Below are 21,796 nucleotides of genomic sequence, written 5' to 3' on the forward strand. Positions count from 1 at the left end.
ACAGAAATGTCTTTCTGTAGACTTTTGTAAACATTCAGTTACTTCACAAGTTTGCTTAAAACTGTACCAAACTATATTTTATTTCATTTGCAAAAATGATCTGTGGTAGCCTGACTTCAAAGATGGCTGCCATCAATTGCTGCCCTCTTGTAGACACATGCCACTCTTCCATGGAGAAGGGAGGCTGTTCCTGCACATCCTTGAAGCTCAGCTGGCCGGTGACTACTCTCGACAGAAGATACGGTGGAAGTGACATTGTGCCAGCTCCAGGCCCTGGTCTGTAAGAGGACTGGCAGTTTCCACTTCTTGCCTCTTGGGTCCCTGAGAGACACAGAAGAAATCCAGCCACTGTACTGGAAAGAGGCCACGTGGAGGAACACAGAGGGATCACTCATGTGCATGAAGAAGCCATGTTGAATGTCCAGCCATTGAAGCTTCCGGATGGCTCAGCCCCAGACTCCCAAATAAGAACTACTGAGCTCAGCTTATTCAACCCACAGAACCATGAAAAACAATAATATATTATCGTTTTAAGTCACCATGTTTTGGATTTTTTTTTTTACATAGCAATAAATAACTAAATTATGATCATTCACTTTAACCCACTAATTCTAGGAATCTAGAAAATAATCTGAAATATAATCCAATATTCATGATAAAGATATCTAATACACATCATTGTTGATTACCTTAAAAAAAGAGAAAAAACATAGGGCAATAGTTAGTATATTGTACATATGATCTATTGTGTAACATTTAAATAATGTAAATAATGCTTAAGGTCAGGCAGTGGCTTACGCCTGTAATCCCAGCACTTTGGGAGGCCAAGATGTGCAGATCACATGAGGTCGGGAGTTCGAGACCAGCCTGACCAACATGGAGAAACCCCGTCTCTATTAAAAATACAAAATTAGTAGGGCATGGTGGTGCATGCCTGTAATCATAGCTACTCTGGAGGCTGAGGCAGGAGAATCGCTTGAACCCGGGAGGCGAAGGTTGTGGTGAGCCAAGATCGCACCATTGCACTCCAGCCTGGGCAACAAGAGTGAAACTCCGTCTCAAATAATAATAATAATGCTTAAGAAGAGTCTTTAATATCCTAAAAGTTCTTTTGACTTTTTAAAAAGGAAGAAAAGAAAATGGGTCACCAAATTATGAATTGTAGATGATCTCTGCCACATAATATACATACAAGAAGAGATGATTGGAAGTATATCTGCTAATGTTATCAGCATTTTTAACTGGTGGTAAGATTGTTATTTTCTTCTTTATAGTTTTCTGGGCTTTTCTAAGTTTTCTAAAACAGGATTATGTTTTTAGATTTCTTATCATAAAAGTAATACATGCCCATTATTTTAAAAAATTCAGACAATTCAAAGGGGCAGAAAGGTAAAGTGATAGTCAACCCAAGCCTACCATCATAGAGATAACCACTGTCAACATTTGAATGTTAACATTCAGAATTTAACATTAATATAAATGTGCATTTTTAAATGTTAGGATACTATATTATTTTATATTCTGATTTTTGTACCTGTTTTATAATCAAAAGAAAATACATCTTAATATAGATAATTGTAACTTTTCTCAAAACATCTCATTGCCTTTTATCAAAACCTCCTCTAAGGTTTGCAGAGATGTGTGTATAATGCATAAAAAATGCAACCACAGGAACATACACACCATACTTCAAAATGTATTACACAGTGTAACAACTACGCCTCTAAGCAGTAATTCATATATTAGGAAAGTTGATATTTAGCAAATTAGAGAAAAAGCTTTCTGGTACTTCCTTTCCTCTTATGATAGCTGGCCTGCCGGGAAGGAATCCTTGAACCTGAGCTCCCAGTCACGGCCTGTGAGGCCTGGTAAGCATAATAGTAACAGGCAGGGCTCGGAGCCAGCCTGCCTGAGTTGGAATCCTCCTTTACTGGTTCTCTGACCTTGGGCAAATGACTGTACGCTCCCATTTCCGTATCTGAAAAACAGAGGTAATTCTACTAACAACCTCAAAAGGATGTTATACAGATTGACTTGGGCAGTCTATATGATGAGCTTAGCATATTCAGTTAATATCTAGGTGGTAATAGTGTCATTAGTCTTTCTTTCCAGAAAAGGCTGTCACATTTGATTTGGCATGAACCCCACCCAGGCAACCAGCATTTAGTCCTTGCCCATATTCTGCTTACATTGTATTGAAATACTTGAATTTAGGAAAAAGAAAAAAAAATCAGCAGCCACTATACAGTATATAGTACTGTACCATAGTGTAGTAAAACATCAAAATAAGTAATGTCCTACAGTCTATTAATATCCCATGATAAGTATTAACAAAGTTTGGAAATGGAAAAAAAAAAAAGATTAGCATTTAGGTTTGTACACATTTTATCAGTCATTAGATATAATAGCAGCAAGAACAGGAGGACGAGGGAAGAAATGAAGGGCGGCTCCAATGTTTGCATGCTTTCCATATGCCAAGCAGCATGCTCAGGGTAGCTGCAGAACTGAGTCCTCCCTGTAAGCACTATTACCCGTTTTACAAATGAAGAAACTAGGGCTTAAAGAAATTAAGTAATTTGATTAAGGACACACAAATGGTCAAATAGACTGAACCAGGATTTGAAGCCAGTGTGTTTGATTCCAAACCTCTGAGCTCAACCATAAGGATAATCTCCCTAACAATTCCATAAAGTAGGTATTACCTTCAACACGACCCAAGTTAACACCTCAGGAGGTTTCCATGTTGGAATTGTCAGTTCATTCCCTTGCACCCCACATATAATTATCTCCCTGCTCAGAAGCTGATTTCATGGCTACTCATTAAAATTACCTGGACAGGTGTTTTAATATACCAATCCTTTCCACAGAGATTCTAATGTACTAAGTCTAGTGGCCAAGGGCCCACTGGGTGTAACGAGCCAGCATGAAGCAGCACTGGCCTCCATGGCGCTGAGGCTCCCATTGCTTCCAAGGACATTCAAGTAGTTTCCCCAGCCCTTTGCCTCCCCAGGGATTCTTTGTCTATCCACCAGCACCTGCAGCTCTGGTCCTAGGTCTGCTCTTATGCTCACCCTCGCTGACTCTGCTCTGTCACCAGTGACCTTAAGTCACTTTCCTGAATGATCTGCCCACCCTCCTCCCCATCTCAAAGCTTCCTAGAAGGCTTTAGTGAAAGCATGTTCCATTCCTTTGTTTCAATGAGCTTGGGAAACCACTCCTTCAGTGATTTAAACAATAGAAAGGAAAACAAAAAAGGAAAAAAAAAGGGACCTCCAAAAATCAAACACTTATTGTTCCTAGGAACCTATCCTATCAGTGAATTTTAAGAATAAACGAAAACTTAGATACCCCTGCCCCGCAAATTGCCTGGCAGACATTTGTGCTGGCTTTTGAAGAGTGCGTTCTGGAGGGAGGGTCATCCTGTATCTTGGAAGTCCGCTGGCCCTGAGGAACTGAGGCTTTTGTTTTCTGAAAGTTACATTACATTTGATCTGTGGAAGACTCGTATTATGTGGATCTTTTTGCTCAGAGTTCAGTTCCTTAAAATCTCAAGCACTTTAACTGCTAGAAGGGAAAACCTCGCTGATTTGTTCACTGGTAAAACCACATTAAAATGTAGCCCCCAACTGATGTATCTAGGGTTTTTGCTTAAAATCATGTGTCAGTTATTTCTATTGACTACTCCCCCTTGTGTGTTCTATATTCACATATGGAATACAATTCTGAAAATACTAACTTCTTTTGACCTATTTAAGTCCTCAACTTCCCATTTTGGTTGTTTGTCCCTACCTCAAATAGCTCACAGAGGCATCAATCAATGCAAAACTTTTACTACTTTTAACTGATAAACCCAGAGAAAAGGGCTTTTGTTTGGGATGAATTGACGGTTCTCTCTTCCTATCTCTGACAGTTTAACGTCAATGTGGCCACAAGGAAAGCTTTAAATAGTTCAACCTTCAGCTCTGTCTCTGATGGGAACCAGGAATAAGAATGATGATCTTGTCTGAACAACCTGAAACTGATTCCAGACTCTACAGAACATTTTTGTAGTCTTACATCCCAGAAGAATCCAAGACTTTAAGCAGAATATAAGAGCTGAAACCATGGTATTGCTGTTCAGGTTCCTCTTAAAAGAGCTTTGACTCAGTTCATCTGCACCTCATTATTAACCTACCTTTTGCTGCGGCAGAGACGGAGAGAGAAATGCACAAGGACCAAATCTCCTCAGAGAGGACCTCCTGAGCCAAATGGATGGGCCTTCACCTGCTGTTTATGAAAAAGCAGTCCCAAACTAATCCAGAATTATGAACAAATTGTTCCAGCAACACAAGGCTGCTTTTTTCCTAAAGTGGCCCTAAAAAGAATACATAGAAAAATACGGGTCAAACAGGACTTCAGAAAGTTACTAAATGCAGCAAAAGCACTAAAAATTAGATAACTAGTCACTTAGGGGTAACTTACTGATTTGAAAACAATGTGACTGAAATTTCTGAAATCCTCAAACTTATTATTAGCTATTAAAAATCACCTATAACATTATGTATGAATTGTAATTCATTAACATCTTCTGGAGAAGACAGAATAAGACAAATGTGATGTGCTAAGATTTACAGATAAAATAGAATAAATTGGAATCAGAATAAGCAAACCAAGAGGTAGACCAGGTCATTGCATCATTTAATTACACTTGTTTAAAACTCCTCCATGGATATAGATATATCTATCTGCACACAATATTTTCTGGGTTAGTAATATGAACAATGATTATGTTTAGTTTTTATGTTATGCTCAATTGAGTTTATTAATCATATACAAGTGACAGTTTAACATAACAAGTGTTATCTAGGCAGGGAGGGTATAAACCATTTTAATTTTTTCTATTTTTTTATATTAAAAACCTAATACGTCACTTAAAAATTACATATCACCCATTCTATTTTTCCAAAAATTAAGGAAGAGTTCAAAACCATCTTACTGAAGTCAGAGCTAGTAGAAAAATATTATGCAAGACATTTCTAGAAATCCAGATTTTTTTCCCATTAGCATTTTTACTTCACTATCGATTAATGATGAGATTTAAATTAGTTTTGTCTATGTTTTTGTTCTAGTTGAAAAAAAAGTTTTGAAATTACAAAGGAAAATAAAAAGCGCCTCAAGACCCACCAGAATAGGAAGTTTTCTCAATGCTAAAAAGTTGTCATGTGATCATATTTTAATTAGAACTGTGGTTAGGGGCATCCAGGCATGGTGGCTCATGCCTGTAGTTCCAGCACTTTGGGAGGAGAGGCAGAAGAATCAGGTGAGGTCAGGAGTTCGAGACCAGCCTGGCCAATATGGAAAACCCCATCTCTACTAAAAATACAAAAATTAGCTGGGTATGGTGGCACACACCTGTAATCTCAGCTACTTGGGAGGCTGAAGCAGGAGAGTCCCTTGAACCCGGGAGGCAGAGGTTGCAGTGAGCCAACATTGCGCCACTGCACTCCAGCCTGGGCAATAGCAGCAAGGCTCTGTCTCAAAAAAACAAACAAACAAACAAAGAAAACCCTATAATCCAGAACTGTGGTTAGTGGGGTGGAAATCTAGTTTCATAAACTCTACTGAAAATTTTGAGTATAGTATACTGTTCCTCATAGATATGGGTACTTTTGCATTTTTTTGTTCCTCACAAAGTATTACTGTTTCATTTTTTTTCTATTGTCTAGCCCCCAAGACCCTTGACTGAAGACCCAGTCAGCAATCTGTGCTAGGTTTGAATTCACCATTAGCACCTGGGGTAACCTCAATCCACAGAATGTAAGAAGACAAGTGAGGCAATGTTTGTGGAGTCCAGCGGCTGAACCCGCTCTGCTCCAGAAGAAATGCCCCAATTGTCTTTCCTAAGCAAAAATTGCCACGACTCCCCATAAACAATCAGTTGTCCATTGACTGTTATAAATAGACTTTAATACACAACCAGCTGTCTGAGGGAGAGTTTATAACTGTTGACCAAAGACACAGTAGGGAAGGGAAATGAGAGATTTCCACATAGCAGGAGAATGACTTGTCTGCAGTCTGCAGTGAATGAGGTTGCACACAGATCTCCCATTTAAAATATGTCAGCATGCCTTGAACTCGAGTGAAAATTATGGGGAGAGCACAATGGGCTTCATGTGGGAGTCTGTTTCAACAGATACTGTATTCTTCTCTCATGGGCACCCTTGAATTCAGGATTGTGAAATAAGTGGCGGTTACCAGCAGATGTCCTGTAAAGTGCTGGTCACAAGAGATATTTTCGATGATACAGAACAAGATGCACTAGTTTAACTGTGATAAGAACTAATCCCTTACCCATTTCTTTTCCATTTCCTGTTGTTTCCCTTTATCTTTTCCAAGATGACTCTCCTTCTTGCACAACCTCGTTGACAACCACTCTCTATGAAAGAGTGTTCCTGAGCATCTTATTTTAACCAGAACCAGTCCTTGGGGCGAGGTGGTATCTCAAAGATCTGATCAGGTGTGACAGAGAACAGGTCTCTGGGCAGCCAGCCATGGGCACAGGCCTCTCTGTACTGCAGCAGATCCGCCCACGGCTGCTCTGAGTTCTGACCAGCCAGCCAGAGACAGCTGGATGTGGTGGAGGGTGAAGGTGGATGCAGGCATTGTCGCAAAGCTCAGTAAGACTAAGCTGGGGAGGATGACAGGGGTGAGACACACAGATGTGGGAATAAAGACGGTGGCACAAAAGAAAGGCACAGGGGAGCAGGGATCCATCAGGAAAGATTTAGCAGAATGTTCCTTCACTCTGTAAAATAAATAGAGATGAAGGAAAAAAAAAGGTCAATTTTGATAGAAAATAGTATGTTTAGTGGCCGGGCACAGTGACTCATGCCTGTAATCCCAGCACTTTGGGAGGCTGAGGCAGGAGGATCACCTGGTCAACATGGTAAAACTGCATCTCTACTAAAAATACAAAAGTTAGCCAGACATTGTGGCACATGCCTGTAATCCCAGCTACACTGGAGGCTGAGGGAGCAGAATCGCTTGAACCCAGGAGGCAGAGGTTGCAGTGAGCCGAGATTGCACGACTGCACTCCAGCCTGGTGACAGAGTGAGACAAGAAAGAAAAGAAAGAAAAGGAAAGAAAAGGGAAAGAGTATGGTTAGTGCATGAACTGTGTGAAATATGATTTGGGACACTGAAAAATTTCAAATGCATTCCTAGTTTGATTCCCACACCTTAAATTTTAAAGCTATGATAAATTTTCTTTTTGTTTTTTTTGTTTTGAGACACAGTCTCGCTCTGTTGCCTGGGCTGGAGTGCAATGGTGTGATCTTGGCTCACTGCAACCTCCACCTCCTGTGTTCATGAGATTCTCCTGCCTCAGCCTCCCAAGTAGCTGGGATTACAGGTGCACACCACCACACCTGGCTAATTTTTTTGTATTTTTAGTAGAGATGGGGTTTCACTATCTTGGCCAGACTGATCTTGAACTCCTGACCTCGTGATCTGCCCACCTCGGCCTCCCGAAGTGCTGGGATTATGGGCGTGAGTCACCATGCCCAGTCTAAATTTTCTTTTAAAAATTTACTTCCAAGATAAAAATAAGTCTATCATGATTGCATTTGAACTATCCAGAGTTAGCACCCATCCTATGATCTCAGTTTACCCTTAAATTAACATAGGTGAGAAAATTCATTATTCCAGTTCAAATTAGAGAATGTCTTTTTTTTCCTTCTGGCCAAGAGACGTGTAATTTAATGCCAGGGCCTAGTTTTAAGAATTAGAAGTTCTTCTATTTTAAAGATGGAAAAATTTTAAACTGAGTAGGTAATGTTTCTCTAGAGATGTATACAGAAGCATTTGAGATTTCTCCTATTAGGAATCTGTAAATGGCTACTTTTTACCTCAATAAACCACTGTTCCTTGGTTTCCTCTTTTGTAAGACAGCACCTTCCTCGTAGTAAGAGAATTAATAGAAGAATGCCTTGCACCAGGCACTCAATAGTGTAACCTATTGCAAATTAATTCACTTTAAATCTTCCCATTGCTTTTTTCTTTCTCTTCGAGGATAACTTTTATTGAAATGTAATATGCATGCAGACGTGCGTGTAAGTATACAGTTTAATAAATTTTCACAAACTGAACACACCCTTGAGGCCTCTGCCCAGATTAAGAGTCAGAACATTCCCCCACACTTAAGAGCTCCTTTTATACTTGCACCCCACACCCTACACTCAGCTAACAGTAATGTTAATCTAACAACATTTGCTTTGCCATTTGTAAAACATTTATTGTGGTAAAATATATATACAACTTAGCATCTTTTTTTTTTTTTTTTTTTTTGAGACAGAGTCGCTCTGTTGCCAGGCTGGAGTACCATGGCACGATCTTGGCTCACCGCAACCTCCGCCTCCTGGGTTCAAGCGATTCTCCTGCCTCAGCCTCCTGAGTAGCTGGGACTACAGGTGCACGCCACCACGCCCAGCTAATTTTTGTATTTTTTGTAGAGACGGGGTTTCACCATGCCAGCCAGGATGGTCTCCATCTCTTGACCTCGTGATCCACCTGCCTTGGCCTCCCAGAGTGCTAGGATTACAGGCATGAGCCACTGCACCCAGCCCATCTTAACCATTTTTAAGTGTACAGTTCAGTAGAGTACTAAGTGCAGTCCCACTGTTGTGCAACCATCACCAGCATCCGTCTCCAACACTCTTTTCATCTCACATAACTGAGACTCAATACCCATTCAGCAATATCTCCCTATTCCTCTCTCTCTCTAGCTCCTGGCAACCACTATTTTACTTTGTCTTTATGAATCTTACCACTCTGGATTCTTTAATATAAATGGAATTGAAGTGTTCATCCCACTTTTGTGTGTGTGTGTGTGTGTGTGTGTGTGTGTGTGTTTGAGACAGAGTCTTGCTCTGTCGTCCAGGCTGGAGTGCAGTGGCCGGATCTCAGCTCACTGCAAGCTCCGCCTCCCAGGTTTATGCCATTCTCCTGCCTCAGCTTCTCGAGTAGCTGGGACTACAGGTGCCCGCCACCTCGCCTGGCTAGTTTTTGTTGTTGTTGTTGTATTTTTTAGTAGAGACGGGGTTTCACCATGTTAGCCAGGATGGTCTCGATCTCCTGACCTCGTGATCCACCTGTCTCGGCCTCCCAAAGTGCTGGGATTACAGGCTTGAGCCACTGCGCCCGGCCTCATCCCACTTTTGCCCATGTTTGTTCTCTACATAAGTAGAATCATACAGCTATGTTTTCCCCTGTATCTAGCTTCTTTCCCTCAACGTGCCTGTGGGATTTATCAGTTCATTTACAGAGTTCTACTTTATTCCTCCTCATTAAATAGTACTCTCCTGTGTGAGTATGCCACAATTAATGTATTCTACTGGTGATGGGCATTTGGATAGTTTTCAATTTGGGGTTTTTACCTGTAGTGCTGCTATATCTTTTGGTAAAATATGTGGCTAGAAATGAAATTGCTAGAGCATAGGGTATGCATGTATTCAGCTTTAGTAGATATTCCCATTACTTATTAATACATTCAAGTCACCAAAGAGAAGTGATCATTAATACATGATTTATACAATCTCTTTCATGAAGGAAAGCAATTATGTATTTGGATTCACATGACGCTCTGGACTCTGCCCAGAAGAGTAAAACTGCCTACCCACTCAACTCCTCCCACCACAAACCCCACACACCAGCTCTATTGAGCTTTCTCTGCTTAGCTGAACACCCCTCTCCTACTCTTTCCTCCCTAGGCCATTGTGGGTGCTGCTTCATTCAACCTGTACCCTCTTTCTACCTGGTTTGATGGCTGTTTGTCTCTCAGACCTCAGCCCCTTTGAGAACTGGTACCGAAGCACAAAGCATGCCTCCTCAAAATGCATGTCATCATGAGTCCCTTCTTGTTGGAATGTAAGTCTGAAGATGAGGCGCTGGCATTCTCCCCTTGCCCAGGTCTTGTCACTTGCTAACTCTATTTCTTTATCTTTTAGAAGTTGTCTGCACATGCAGATTAAATTTATTTTGAGCCTCTATTCTGGGTTCCCACTGACATAAAACATGATGCTTAGAATATATACAAATCCAAACCACTTAGATCGGTATCAGCAACCAGGTTCAATCCACTTTCCAATAGTTGTACATAATACCATTTTACTGTTCTAGATGATGTCAAGTCTAAGGACTCACTAGTATTTAATAACACCTAATTCAAACACAGAACAAAAAAACTACCCAGTAGCACATTCCAAAGACTAAGTACAATGGTAGAAAGCACTAAACTCTGAGTTGGTCTTCCATGTTGGACAAAAAAACAATGCTCTGAATCCACATGGTTTCATTACAGAATGGGAAGAGTAATATGGACTGATGCCATAAAAGTAATTCTAGTTAGCAGTTCCATTTATACTAACAGTAACCTAGATCACCAAGAAATAATCCGAGTAGAAATTGCCATGGCTTAAATGAAATAAAAATGAGAGAACTCATTCAGATCTTTTTCTCCATTAAATGTAAAGTTATATCATGTTCGTGGGTGGGAAGATATAGACATTCAGACATCTTCCATGAGAAAAGTGATTTAGTATATGGTACACATTCTCTCAGAATCCTAAGTATCCATTAAAACTATAGGAATTAATATGGATATGAAAATGAACAAAGATTAGTGGATTAGAATAGAATGTTAGAAAAAAACTTATTAGGCTTAAGGAAATTTAACATGTGACCTAAAAAATAGTGCCCAAATCAAGGTGGGGGGAAGTTCAAATAGTCAATAAAAGGTTAGAATAGTGGGCTATTAAAAAAAAAAAAAAAAGACTGTATCAGATAAGAATGTATTTGACTGCAAGTAACCAAAAAACCAAACTAACAGTGGCCTAATTAAATAGAGATACAATTTCTCATAAATTAGAAGTCTCTGCTAGTATTGGCCCATCTGCTCAATGATATTCTAAGGTGGGTTTGACAGTCTACAGCCCATGGGCCAATCACTGCACTTTTGTACAACTCAAAAATGAAGAATGGTCTTTACCTATTTTAAATGGTTGGGAAGAAGAATATTTTGTGACAAGTTACATTAAGTTTAAATGTTAAGGCCCATGAATAAAGTTTTATTGGAATACAAAGATGCTTGTTTATATTTCCTCAATGGCCATTTCTATGCTTCAACACCAGAGTTGAGTAGACAGAGGTTGTATGGCCTACAAAGCCCAAGATATTTACTATCTGGCCCTTTACAGAAAAAACTTGCCAATCCCTGCCCTAAGGAACCCGTACTCTTTCCAGCTTTGTCATCTTTGTTACATTGCCCCCTTAATGTAGTACTTTATTACTGCAAACCAGGCCCTCAACTGCGAAGCAGAAGCCGTCCTGGAAACCCTGCAGACTCCCACTTACATTTGACTGGCCAGAGATTGGCACTGTCAGGCCTAGACACAAATGGCCTGGGAGCCTCCAGCTCTCCCTGCCCAGAAGTATTAATGTATAAATAAGACCATGAACACGACAACTACAAAAGGCAGAATGTGTATTATCTTTTTGTGGGGATGACCAAATATGAAACCTAGAACCAATCAAGTCAGAGATTGACTTATCCATATAATACCCCCATGTAGAAAAGAAACAAATATATTTGCTATATTTTGTTATATTAAGAGTTTCTATAAGACAAAAAATGCTTGATCCTTGATAAATTCAAAGAATTCAACTGGCTAATTTGATATGTTCAAATTTTCATTTTTAAAGATGCAACTTAACAATGAAATGTATCCCTTATCAAAAGGACTTGCCCTGTGTGGGGAAAATGGTCTCACAGTTGAGGGAAATGTAAACTGCCATAGTTTTGGGGGAGACCAAATTTCATCTCTGACATTTTCTTAGCAATTCTACTTGCATATAAGAATCTATATTCAAAGATGATCACAGCACTGTAATAATGGGTAACTTTAAAATGCCCTCTTTGAATGTCCATCAGTAAGGGAATCAGTTGAATGGGTATAGAACTATTAAATACAAGCTAACGTCCATGGGAAAAAAAAGGTGTTAGGATTTTGAAATGTCTCCACAACACCTTGTTAAGGAGCTATAGGATTGTTTTAAGGCTATGTTCATATACAAAGAAAGCAGACTGGCAGGGAACATGTCACACCTGACAGTCACTACCTTTGTTTAGGATTGGGGCTGCAAAGTCAGCTTCTCACGTTGCATACTTTGCTATTAAACTTAAAAGCACAAACCACTTGCATAGATTGGTCAGAACTTCCGTTGCAGAGATATAAAGAAAGGAATCTAAAAAGACAGAAGTTAGTTCATCCTTATTTCATGAAACCTACTACACAGCCAAGACCGAGCTTGGGAAAGTCTAGAGCCAGGGATGGCTCTCTGCCTTCTTTAGGCTCAGCCCTCACCCTGACCATCATTCTACAGGCATACTCGGCAAGGCACAGGCTAACGTGAACTATGAATGTCCACTGAGAAAGTCGCATTTTAAAATTGTAAATTTAACTGATATGCTCTTCCTCCCACTAGGACAGATAACATGTTACTAAGGTTCTGAGTGTCATCTAACTTTCAGTTTCTCTTCTGCCTCAAGAAATCTAACAAGTAGTTTTGGTATTAATGTCTGCGTTGGAGTACTTCCTTGTATCTTACTTTGGACCTACGTTTTAGAACCTAAAACTAGAAGTCACTGAGTGAGTGCTATGACTGAATATTGGTTTCAAAGTGCATTGCGTTGCTTCTTTCCTGTGATCCTTGACAATAGGATTTGAAACCCAACATCTATCTACTCATTCTGATTCAGAGGCTCAAGGGCATTAAGTAATAGATATCCAACATAAGAGACCCACAACAATGGTACTGTAGTTTTATTAAAGATAGTAGAAAAGCTAATATCATCAAGTTCCTTAAATGATAGTGAGACAAACTTTCCATGAGGCCAGAGGGCCCCTCCATCAGTCAAGCGACAACCTGCACTCTCAAGCTCCCATCTGACACCAGGTTGTGAAGGCTTCGGGGCCCTTTACCCACGACTAGCCCATGACAGAATGCTTTCTTGCACAGAGTCCTTGCTCACTCTAAAGAGGCCAGGAGTGTTAGGTGAGGAGAAACATACATGCTGAGGTCAGTTCTGGACCAGCCCCATGCCAATTGTACAGAGAAGGACGATAGCAGCTGAAAAGCTCAGAAGAGTCCGAAGCCAGCTTAACACCGGTAACAATTTTACCCCTACCCCAAGAGCTGACATGCGTCCAATTCCAGTTCCTCTTTCCCCACCTAAATGACCCCAGAGGTGGCACTAAGCCCAGCCCAGTCACAATCTAGGACAGCAACAGTCAGACATCACAATGGGCCCAGCTTCCCAGTAGTAGGAGTGACTGAGAACAGCACTAGGGGTCCCCTGCCCACATCAAAGAGAAGCATCTAAGAGGGGTTACTGCCATAATGCCATCCTTCTTGCTGTGCTTTGAGAAACAAACCAAATCCCACCTGCCTTCAAAGAGCTCTAGTTGCTACGAAAACTAATCCCACCCCCTACTAGAGTCCTGAGACTTAGATGGCCCTGAGGCCAGTAGAAGGCTTTGGGGTATCTCAAGAGCAGCCACACTTCTCCACCAAGGAAGTGTTCACATAGTGCACACTCATCTTGTGTTCGTCATCCTGGACCATCAGGGAGAAGAGTCTGACCCTGGTGGGATGGCAGGTCTGGAAGAGCCACGGACAGGTAGGTACTCCCCTCTGCAGAAACAAATGGCAGAATGGTGAGTGCCTCATAGCCACAGCCTCATACCTAAGGGCATCGGTAGACTTGTCAGGGATAGATGGGAAGGGGGGAGGAGGAGGGCCTGGGGAGAAGCTGCTGGATCAGGGCTGTTTCAGAACAATCTTTAGGAAGCTGTTGTTTCTTATGCAAAGATAAGGGATAAGGTCACAGTGCAGGAAAGATGCTACACACTGCATCAGTGCTAGATTACATAATTGCCAAGTTCAGTGGCTTCCTTGACTCAAAAGGAGCCAGGCCTAGAGAGTTGAGCACTTAGTGCTTTCCCAATATGACCCCACAAGAGAAAGAACAAGGTTCCATGTTTTACCTTATAGCACTCAAAGCTGGAATGACGGAGCTCACTGTTGAGGGCCAGGCAGGTCCCCTGGCAGTAAGGGAAGCTAAGAGTCTTGGGTGCAACAATACACTCGCCCCAGGCAGCTCTGTGAAGGTTCACCTTGCGATCCTGCAGATGGCAGAGCTTCTCTACAGGAAACGTATTCTGGCCACCGCCTATCTCCCAGTGATTCTGGCATGGGGTCCCCAGGATCAGCTGCTCCACATTAGGGATAAAGGGTTTCTGGATGTAAGGCAGGTGAAACAGAGATGGCTGTGTGTGGGACGAGGTCACGAACAGCAACACTACATCTCGTTTCCTTTCGATGCTGGAACACTCGTTCAGGCTGGCATCAGCGACATCAGTGGCTGGAATCTTTGTCTCTGCCAAGAGGGTGGGCACCACCTCCATCCAATATGTGAGTAAACAGTAGATCTCCAATAATGACCCTCCCTCTGACTGGTAGGATGAAAAGATAATGGGGAAAGATCCCAACAGGAATCTTTGGAGGCCCCTTTCATGGTCCTCGAACTCTAGAACAAGCTCAGTGGCATGGGGGACAATGGGCACCCAAGCCCATAGGTTTATCAAGGAAACCCCCAAGAAGGGAACTGCCTCAAAACAGAGGAGCCAGTAGCTGTGTAGGAACTGTGAGCCTGTAGGGAAAGAAGAGGGGAAGCTCCAGGAGGCCGCTATCATGGAAAGTCCCACCTCCCTTTCAGCTTCTTACTCCCCACTACCCAGCCTTGCAGGATAGGACAAAGATTTAGCAGTCTCAGCTTGTCAAAGCCAGTGCTTAGTCCACAGCAGCCAGGAATGGGCTGAGGTTTCTCAACTCCCATCACCCTACCCCTAGAATTAAGTCAGAATGACTGCCCTAGTACTGAAAACCATTCCAGTCACCATGACCTAAGACAAGCCACTTGCCCTGTTGTATGTCCTAAAACACTGTAGTTGCCCAGCCCACCAGCTGTGTACTTCACACTTTGGAGCATCCTTACACAGAGAACTTTAGGGCATCAGCCATAAAGCTTAAAGACATCCTACGTACCAGGCCTGCAGAGCTGAAACCAGGAAGCAGATTCCTCTTCTGCTAGACCAGCTGAGGAGTATTCTGTCCCCAGCTCCTTGCTTTACTCACAAGAGCCCTAAATATCTGTTGTCATTTACACCCTATTCCCCAACCAGTCCCACAAAATGCTGCCAGGCAGCTTTTGGATCACTCCTTCCCTGGCAAAGACCAGAGCTCCAGATACTTACTTTTGAATGTGAGGGTAAAACCATGTTGCCTGGCAGAAAAGATCTCATTTATGTGGGAAGGCAGCATTGGGTTGCGACAGTCAAATGTCTCTACCGAGCTCAAACACATGCACCAAAGACCCAGAGCCAAGAGCCCGGGAATGAGCCAGGAGCTGCCACTTCTCCCACCGCCACCCTCCATCGTACCTGCTCTTAGAAGCGGGGCTTCACCTTCACTGTCTTTAAATATCCATCTGGCCAGGTGTAGTCCCTATTCTAACCCCCAGAGCTTGGGGCTGATCATGCATTCAAGAGAAATTAAATTCAGATGAGAGAAACTCCCACTCCCAGAACAACTTCAATACCTACTCCTGCTTAAAGAGTGAAGGTACAAGAAGTGATAATACAGATTGTGTTTCTCAAACGCAACCTTGAAAATACAAGTACATAATTAGTGAATAGATGCACTTATATGGAAGACATGCTCTGACAGACTGTGTCGGTCCAAATGCTGGAAACAAGGACAGGTATGCACAGTTTGCAAGTTACAAACACTCCATTTAACTCACCTTTGTGTTCTTAGACTTTAGCTAACATCAGAATCACCTAGAGCATTTGTTAAGACATAGATTGCTAGGCCCCATTCCCAGAGTTTCTGATTCAGTAGGTCTTGAATGAGGTCCAAGAATTTACCACTCTAGCAAGTTGCCAGGTGATGCTGATAATGCTGGTTCTGAGACCGCTTTGAAAATCACTCATCCACATTATTTATACTGTAACTAGTACATAGAAGACGCCCAATAAGTGTATTTTGATTCATTGATAATATGCTATACCTAGTGTGTTTGTGGCTCTGAAATTTTTTTAAACAGAAACAAACAAACAGCAACAACAACAACAAAAAACTCCTTCAGGTTAAAAGGATGAAATTCACTAAATCTGAAAATACCAGATTCTTATGTGGGAAGTACCCACATAAGAAAAGCAATATTTGGGATTCATGCTCCCATCATTCTTTTGTTTTCTTTTCGGAGAATACAAATCAAGATCTTCAAAAAATAACAGACATAAGAAGCCAATATAGTCTTCTTCATGTTTCCTAACACTTAACAAATTATTATGAGCATATTATATATATAGTGTAGGAATAATCTGTCAATTAAACATACAGAGTAAGGCATCCTTCATTAACAAATTAACCTGCATTTTATAATATTTGCTTTTCTTAAAAGACCAAATCACATTGACACATACAATAAAAGTTTAGTTTCTCCACTTTGAGAGGCCAAGGTGGGCAGATCACGAGGTCAGGAGTTCAAGACCAGCCTGACCAACATGGTGAAACCCCGTCTCTGCTAAAAATACAAAAATTAGCCAGGTGTGGTGGTGTGCACCAGTAATCCCTGCTACTCAGGAGGCTGAGACAGGAGAAATGCTTGAGCCCCAGAGGCAGAGGCTGCAGTGAGCTGAGATTGCGCTACTGCACTCCCGCCTAGGCGACAGAGTGAGACTCCGTCTGAAAAAAAAAAAAAAAAGTTTAGTTTCTCTAAACTTGAGGTTCATTTATTCTCATTAAGAAATTCAATGTCCCAAATTATGTAAATAAGTATACCATAAGTAATGGTAATCAGTACAGTCCATCTTTAGAAAGCTTCTGTGTAAATTCATTAGCTAATGTTAGTGAAACAAGCTGATGAGGTAGGTGTGATTATCCTTGGATGGGGAACATCCAAGGATGGGGAAACCGAGGAAAAAGTAGGTAATGACCTGCCCACAGCAGGGCTGAGTCAGCTCTCCTTGCAGAGTAGATTCTATGTTAAGACAATTCCTTTGGATTTTTGTTCCTTAAAAATGAAGAAATACAAAACAAAAGCAAAGGACAAAATAATTCAATTTAGAAAAACAAGCTTTGGTAAAAGGAAAAGGAATAGAAATAGGTTTTTTTTTTTAAGTTGAGAATAGAATTCTAAAAGCTGATAATTTGTGTGCCTAAAGTTCCCACTAATTATCCCTATCTTGTCTGTGTTATTTTTCTAATCAATGAGAGGTTGATGATAACTCTCTTTTGAGCTTATATTCTTTGCTTTTTAATGAGCAGATTCTTATGGAACCCCAATTAAATATGTAGTGAGCTTATGGAATTTCTAGCAAATGTGGCTTTCCTTTTTGTTTAGATAAATTAATCTCCAAATTCTCAGCAAGAGGAAAGGAGGCAGCTCCCATCTAATCCCCAGGCCTTCTCTAAATGGCTTCAAGTGTAAATGTGTTAAGTAAAATCCTTCATGAATTTGTAAATTGCTTTAAATAAAACCCTTCAATAATAATCTTGGATGAGAAACTTGTTTTACTAATTTATAGCTAAGCAGCTGTTGTTTTGTTAGCATCTTCAGCTTCATTTACACAAGAAAATCTGAAAATGAATCATGCAGACAGGAGAGACCAGATTGCACTCTATGGTAAACGTTTTTGTATGCTTGTCTCATAGGATGTTGAAAAGTAAACACCAAAAAAGACCATTTATCAACTATCACACTGGAGAAAATGTTGGCCAATGATATGTTCAGCTTATATTTCAATAGATTTATATTTCATGTGTCATTGCCAAGCTGCAGCTGAGTGAGTATGATGAAAATACATGCTAGCAAAATATGAGCCAACTTATCTGAGGCCCTGCAAAACCTATCAAGTGCCTCATCAGGGAAGAAGGAAGCATTGACTGCTCAAGTCATTGACTCTAGTATGCCTGTAGCCTCACCATTCAGCTCTGTCCATTTAGATGTGGTAAGAATCAGAAGCAGATGAAAAGTATATAGTTGATAATATGCTCAGTGTCTTCTTGGACTTGGGATAATATACATAAAGGTGCTTTATAAACTACAAATTGCAAGTCCTGTCTGTGGATAGGGTATCACATATTTATTTAATACACATATTTATTTAAATAATCTTTAAGTTTTTGGTTGAGGGCCCTAACAGTAGAAAAAAAATAGAATAACATTTACCCCAATGTCTACATATGGGTTTATTCATTAATAAACTACATATGTATGCTAATATACATATATATTAATGAGATGCACATATATATACATATAAGATACACAAAAATGGAGATTGAAAAAGGATATGAAAATTAAATAGGAATTCATTTTCTAGTATTTCTACTATTTTTTTACTGCTCCCAGCAGATCATCTTGGGAGACTACTCTTTAATGGATAAGTTCATTTTGAAAAGTAGGGATGATAATTATAATTAACATTTACATAGTGTATGTAAATACTGCTAAATATTACTAATTCCAGTGCTTTACATGTATTACCTAGTTTTATCTTGGTATCAGCCTTATGCAACAGGTATAATTATTATCTCCACTTCACAGATGATGAAATTGAGGTACAGACTGATCACCTAACTTGTCCATGGCCACACAATTACCAAGTATCAGGGATAGGATTTAAACCTAGGCAGTCTAGAGCTAGACTCTAGCTCATCTAAAACCTGAAGGCCTGGCAAGGCATCATCATACTAATCAGTAAGTAATCGGGATACCTATGCATTAGGTTCTATAATGGCATGTATCTTACCATATTGTAATCGTTGCTTTGAATACTTGTCTCCCCGCTAGACTGAAAATTCCTTTAGAACAAGGACTGAAGTAGTTTTGTATTTACATAACAGTAAATACACACAATTGAGCACAGTGCCTGGTACCTAAAAAGTATATGGTAGGCACTTGTTGGATGGATAGTTGGATGAAAGAAAAAACGATTTTTAAAAATGGATGGATGGATAGATGGATTTATCCCAACTTACTAGATAGCCATTGGAATATGAATGTCCTTGAAATAGGGAAGAAAATCTCACCTGCCAATAAAAATATTCACAGACTTGCTGGGCGCGGTGGCTCATGCCTGTAATCCCAGCACTTTGGGAGGCCAAGACAGGCGGATCATAAGGTCAGGAGATCGAGGCCATCCTGGCTAACACGGTGAAACCCCGTCTCTACTAAAAATACAAAAAAAAAAAATTAGCTGGGCGTGGTGGCGAGTGTCTGTAGTCCCAGTTACTTGGGAGGCTGAGGCAGGAGAATGGCATGAACCCGGGAGGCTGAGCTTGCAGTGAACCGAGATTGCGCTACTACACTCCAGCCTGGGTGACAGAGCGAGACTCTGTCTCCAAAAAATAAAAATAAATTCACAGACTTTCTTCTTAATGAGATAACGCTCTGTTGCTAACCAACGTATAGAAAAAAAAATTATCTCTGATGTTATCCAAGCCTTTTCAGGGAGGAAATACTATCCCACTCATGAGCATTTCAAACCCCGCAGAAACCAAAAAAGATGAAAAAGAAAGGAATGCTGTTTATGGAAATAATATGTCTTGTCAGGAATTCGTGTTTTATCTCATAAAAAGAACAAAACAAAAAGAGAATCTGCCTTATGCTCTGGCATCAACAGGAAACCTGGTTCATTACAAATGTGGCCTGGATACCTCCAGGGGAAAAAAAAGATGAGTGAATGAATGAATGAATAATAGATTTGCCTTTTCTGAAGTGGAATCCAGGTTTTAATCCAGTCTTAATCCACTGTATGTGGTAACAGTTGCATTAATAATATGCTTTGTCACAACACAAACTACCCAGACTGTTTGACATTTATACTCAAACCAAGAGTCCATGTTTTATTCATTTTGAGTGGCACAAATCAGCACTGAGATATCGGAACTAAACCTTGAAAAGTTTCCTTCTATATATGAAGCTGGAAAAACTTCAAGGCACTTTGATTCAAATACACATTCTATTAAAACGCGAGTATCTTGCTTGAGCCCAGGAGGTGGAGGTTGCAGTGAGCAGAGATCATGCCACTGCACTCCAGCACTCCAGCCTGGGCAATAGAGCAAAACTTTGTCTCAAAAAAAAAAAAAGCGTATATCTTTCATACCAATTACTTCTGTACTTAGTGTAGCTTATGATACAAAAGCCTCTGAATCAAAACAGTGACTGCAAGATTGCTTTTACAAATCTAATGATGTACTTAATGTAATGTGATAGGTTCCATCTAAATAATGTATAAGTTTGTCTGTTTTCCATTGCTTTATATTCTTTCAAATGGAAAACAGTTCTATAGAAGTCAAATTCTGGACTTCCTTTGTTATAACTATATTTCAGCTGATTAGTGTTCTTTGGGGCTTTCTTTTAGCAATCAGATACAATTACCATTGTTCTATAACATTGACTACCAAACTTGTTATTTCACTCTGAGAGCTGTGCCTGTCTTGTCTTTATTTTTCTCTCTTCAGGATAATACCCACTGTAGTGTCCATAAATCTTTACTGAAGGGATTCACTATTAAACTACCTAGCAAAGTTAGTATTCTTTAAAGATATTGTTTGTTTTAACAAGTAGAGAGGAGAGCAGAGTTCTGCCATGTTAAGTGTAGTTAAGAGGACCCTCAACACAGCAGGGGCATCACCTAAGAGCATCTTAGAAATGCAGAATCTCAGAACTTTCGGACTTTAATGTGCATTTGAACCAGCTGAGGATGTTAAAAAGCAGCTGATTCAGGAGGTCTGGGGTGGGGCCCGAGAGTCTGCAGTTTGATGAGCTCACAGGTGATGCCTATATAGCTAGTCCTTGAGCCACCTCCTGAGTAGCAAGACCTAGGGAAAGAGCCCATTATGACATTGCACTTGCCACGTATCTAACTAAAACAAAGAGATTTAATAAGATAAGTAGTTAATAAATATTTACTTAGCACAGTCTGTGACTAATCCTTTTATGATTGAATTATTTGACTTTAGATAGATCATAAGACTTTTCTGCTTATTATCCTTTTCTGTTTAATGAACGTAGTACTTCAATTTGTTTTCTGATAATGTTTATATTCCATCCTTGTATTCATTTTATGCATTCTATATGTCATATTACTAAGGCCAGACAACTGTCATTTGAAATAATTATTTTTAAGAGATAGAACCAAATGCATAAAGATATAATTTTCAAGTAAAAAAAACTGGTGTTTTTTAAAAAAATTTAAATCTTGTTATGATTTAATGCTAGTTACATATTGTGGGAACCAAAACCAAGTAAAGAAATCACAGCAGTCTCCAATTATTATTATTATTATTATTTTTGAGACAGAGTCTCACTCTGTCGCGCAGGCTGGCGTGTAATGGCACATCTCAGCTCACCGCAACCTCTGCCTCCCAGGTTCAAGCGATTCTCCTGCCTCAGCCTCCGGAATAGCTGGGACTGCAAGTGCGTGCCACCACGCCCGGCTAATTTTTGTATTTTTAGTAGAGATGGGGTTTCACCATGTTGGTCAGGCTGCTCTCGAACTCCTGACCTCGTGATCTGCCCTACCTCAGCCTCCCAAAGTTCTGGGATTACAGTGTGCGCCACCGCGCCCGGCCAGCAGTCTCCAATTCTAACTTGTTAGTACACACCTTGGAAAATCACCTAATTGAT

The 21,796-nt window shown here is 40.4% G+C and overlaps 1 protein-coding gene and 1 long non-coding RNA gene across 2 annotated transcripts; one reads left to right on the forward strand and one right to left on the reverse strand.

Moving 5' to 3' along the window:
• Positions 1 to 13,555: 13,555 nt before the first annotated feature.
• Positions 13,556 to 16,662, reverse strand: LOC103885109 (growth/differentiation factor 3). The gene is made up of 3 exons (XM_009208441.3): positions 15,351 to 16,662; positions 14,082 to 14,746; positions 13,556 to 13,728 (listed from the first exon to the last, which is right to left on the reverse strand). Exons 1-3 carry the CDS (start codon positions 15,529 to 15,531, stop codon positions 13,582 to 13,584), a joined length of 993 nt encoding a protein of 330 aa, XP_009206705.2. The 5' UTR covers positions 15,532 to 16,662; the 3' UTR covers positions 13,556 to 13,581.
• On the forward strand, positions 13,628 to 19,289 carry LOC103885108. Its single transcript, XR_648006.3, has 3 exons — positions 13,628 to 13,714; positions 14,436 to 14,508; positions 17,504 to 19,289. It is a non-coding gene; the product is annotated as an uncharacterized LOC103885108 (long non-coding RNA).
• Positions 19,290 to 21,796: the final 2,507 nt, after the last annotated feature.

The sequence above is a fragment of the Papio anubis genome, chromosome 5, assembly GCF_008728515.1.
Source record: "Papio anubis isolate 15944 chromosome 5, Panubis1.0, whole genome shotgun sequence".
Lineage (NCBI taxonomy): Eukaryota > Metazoa > Chordata > Mammalia > Primates > Cercopithecidae > Papio > Papio anubis.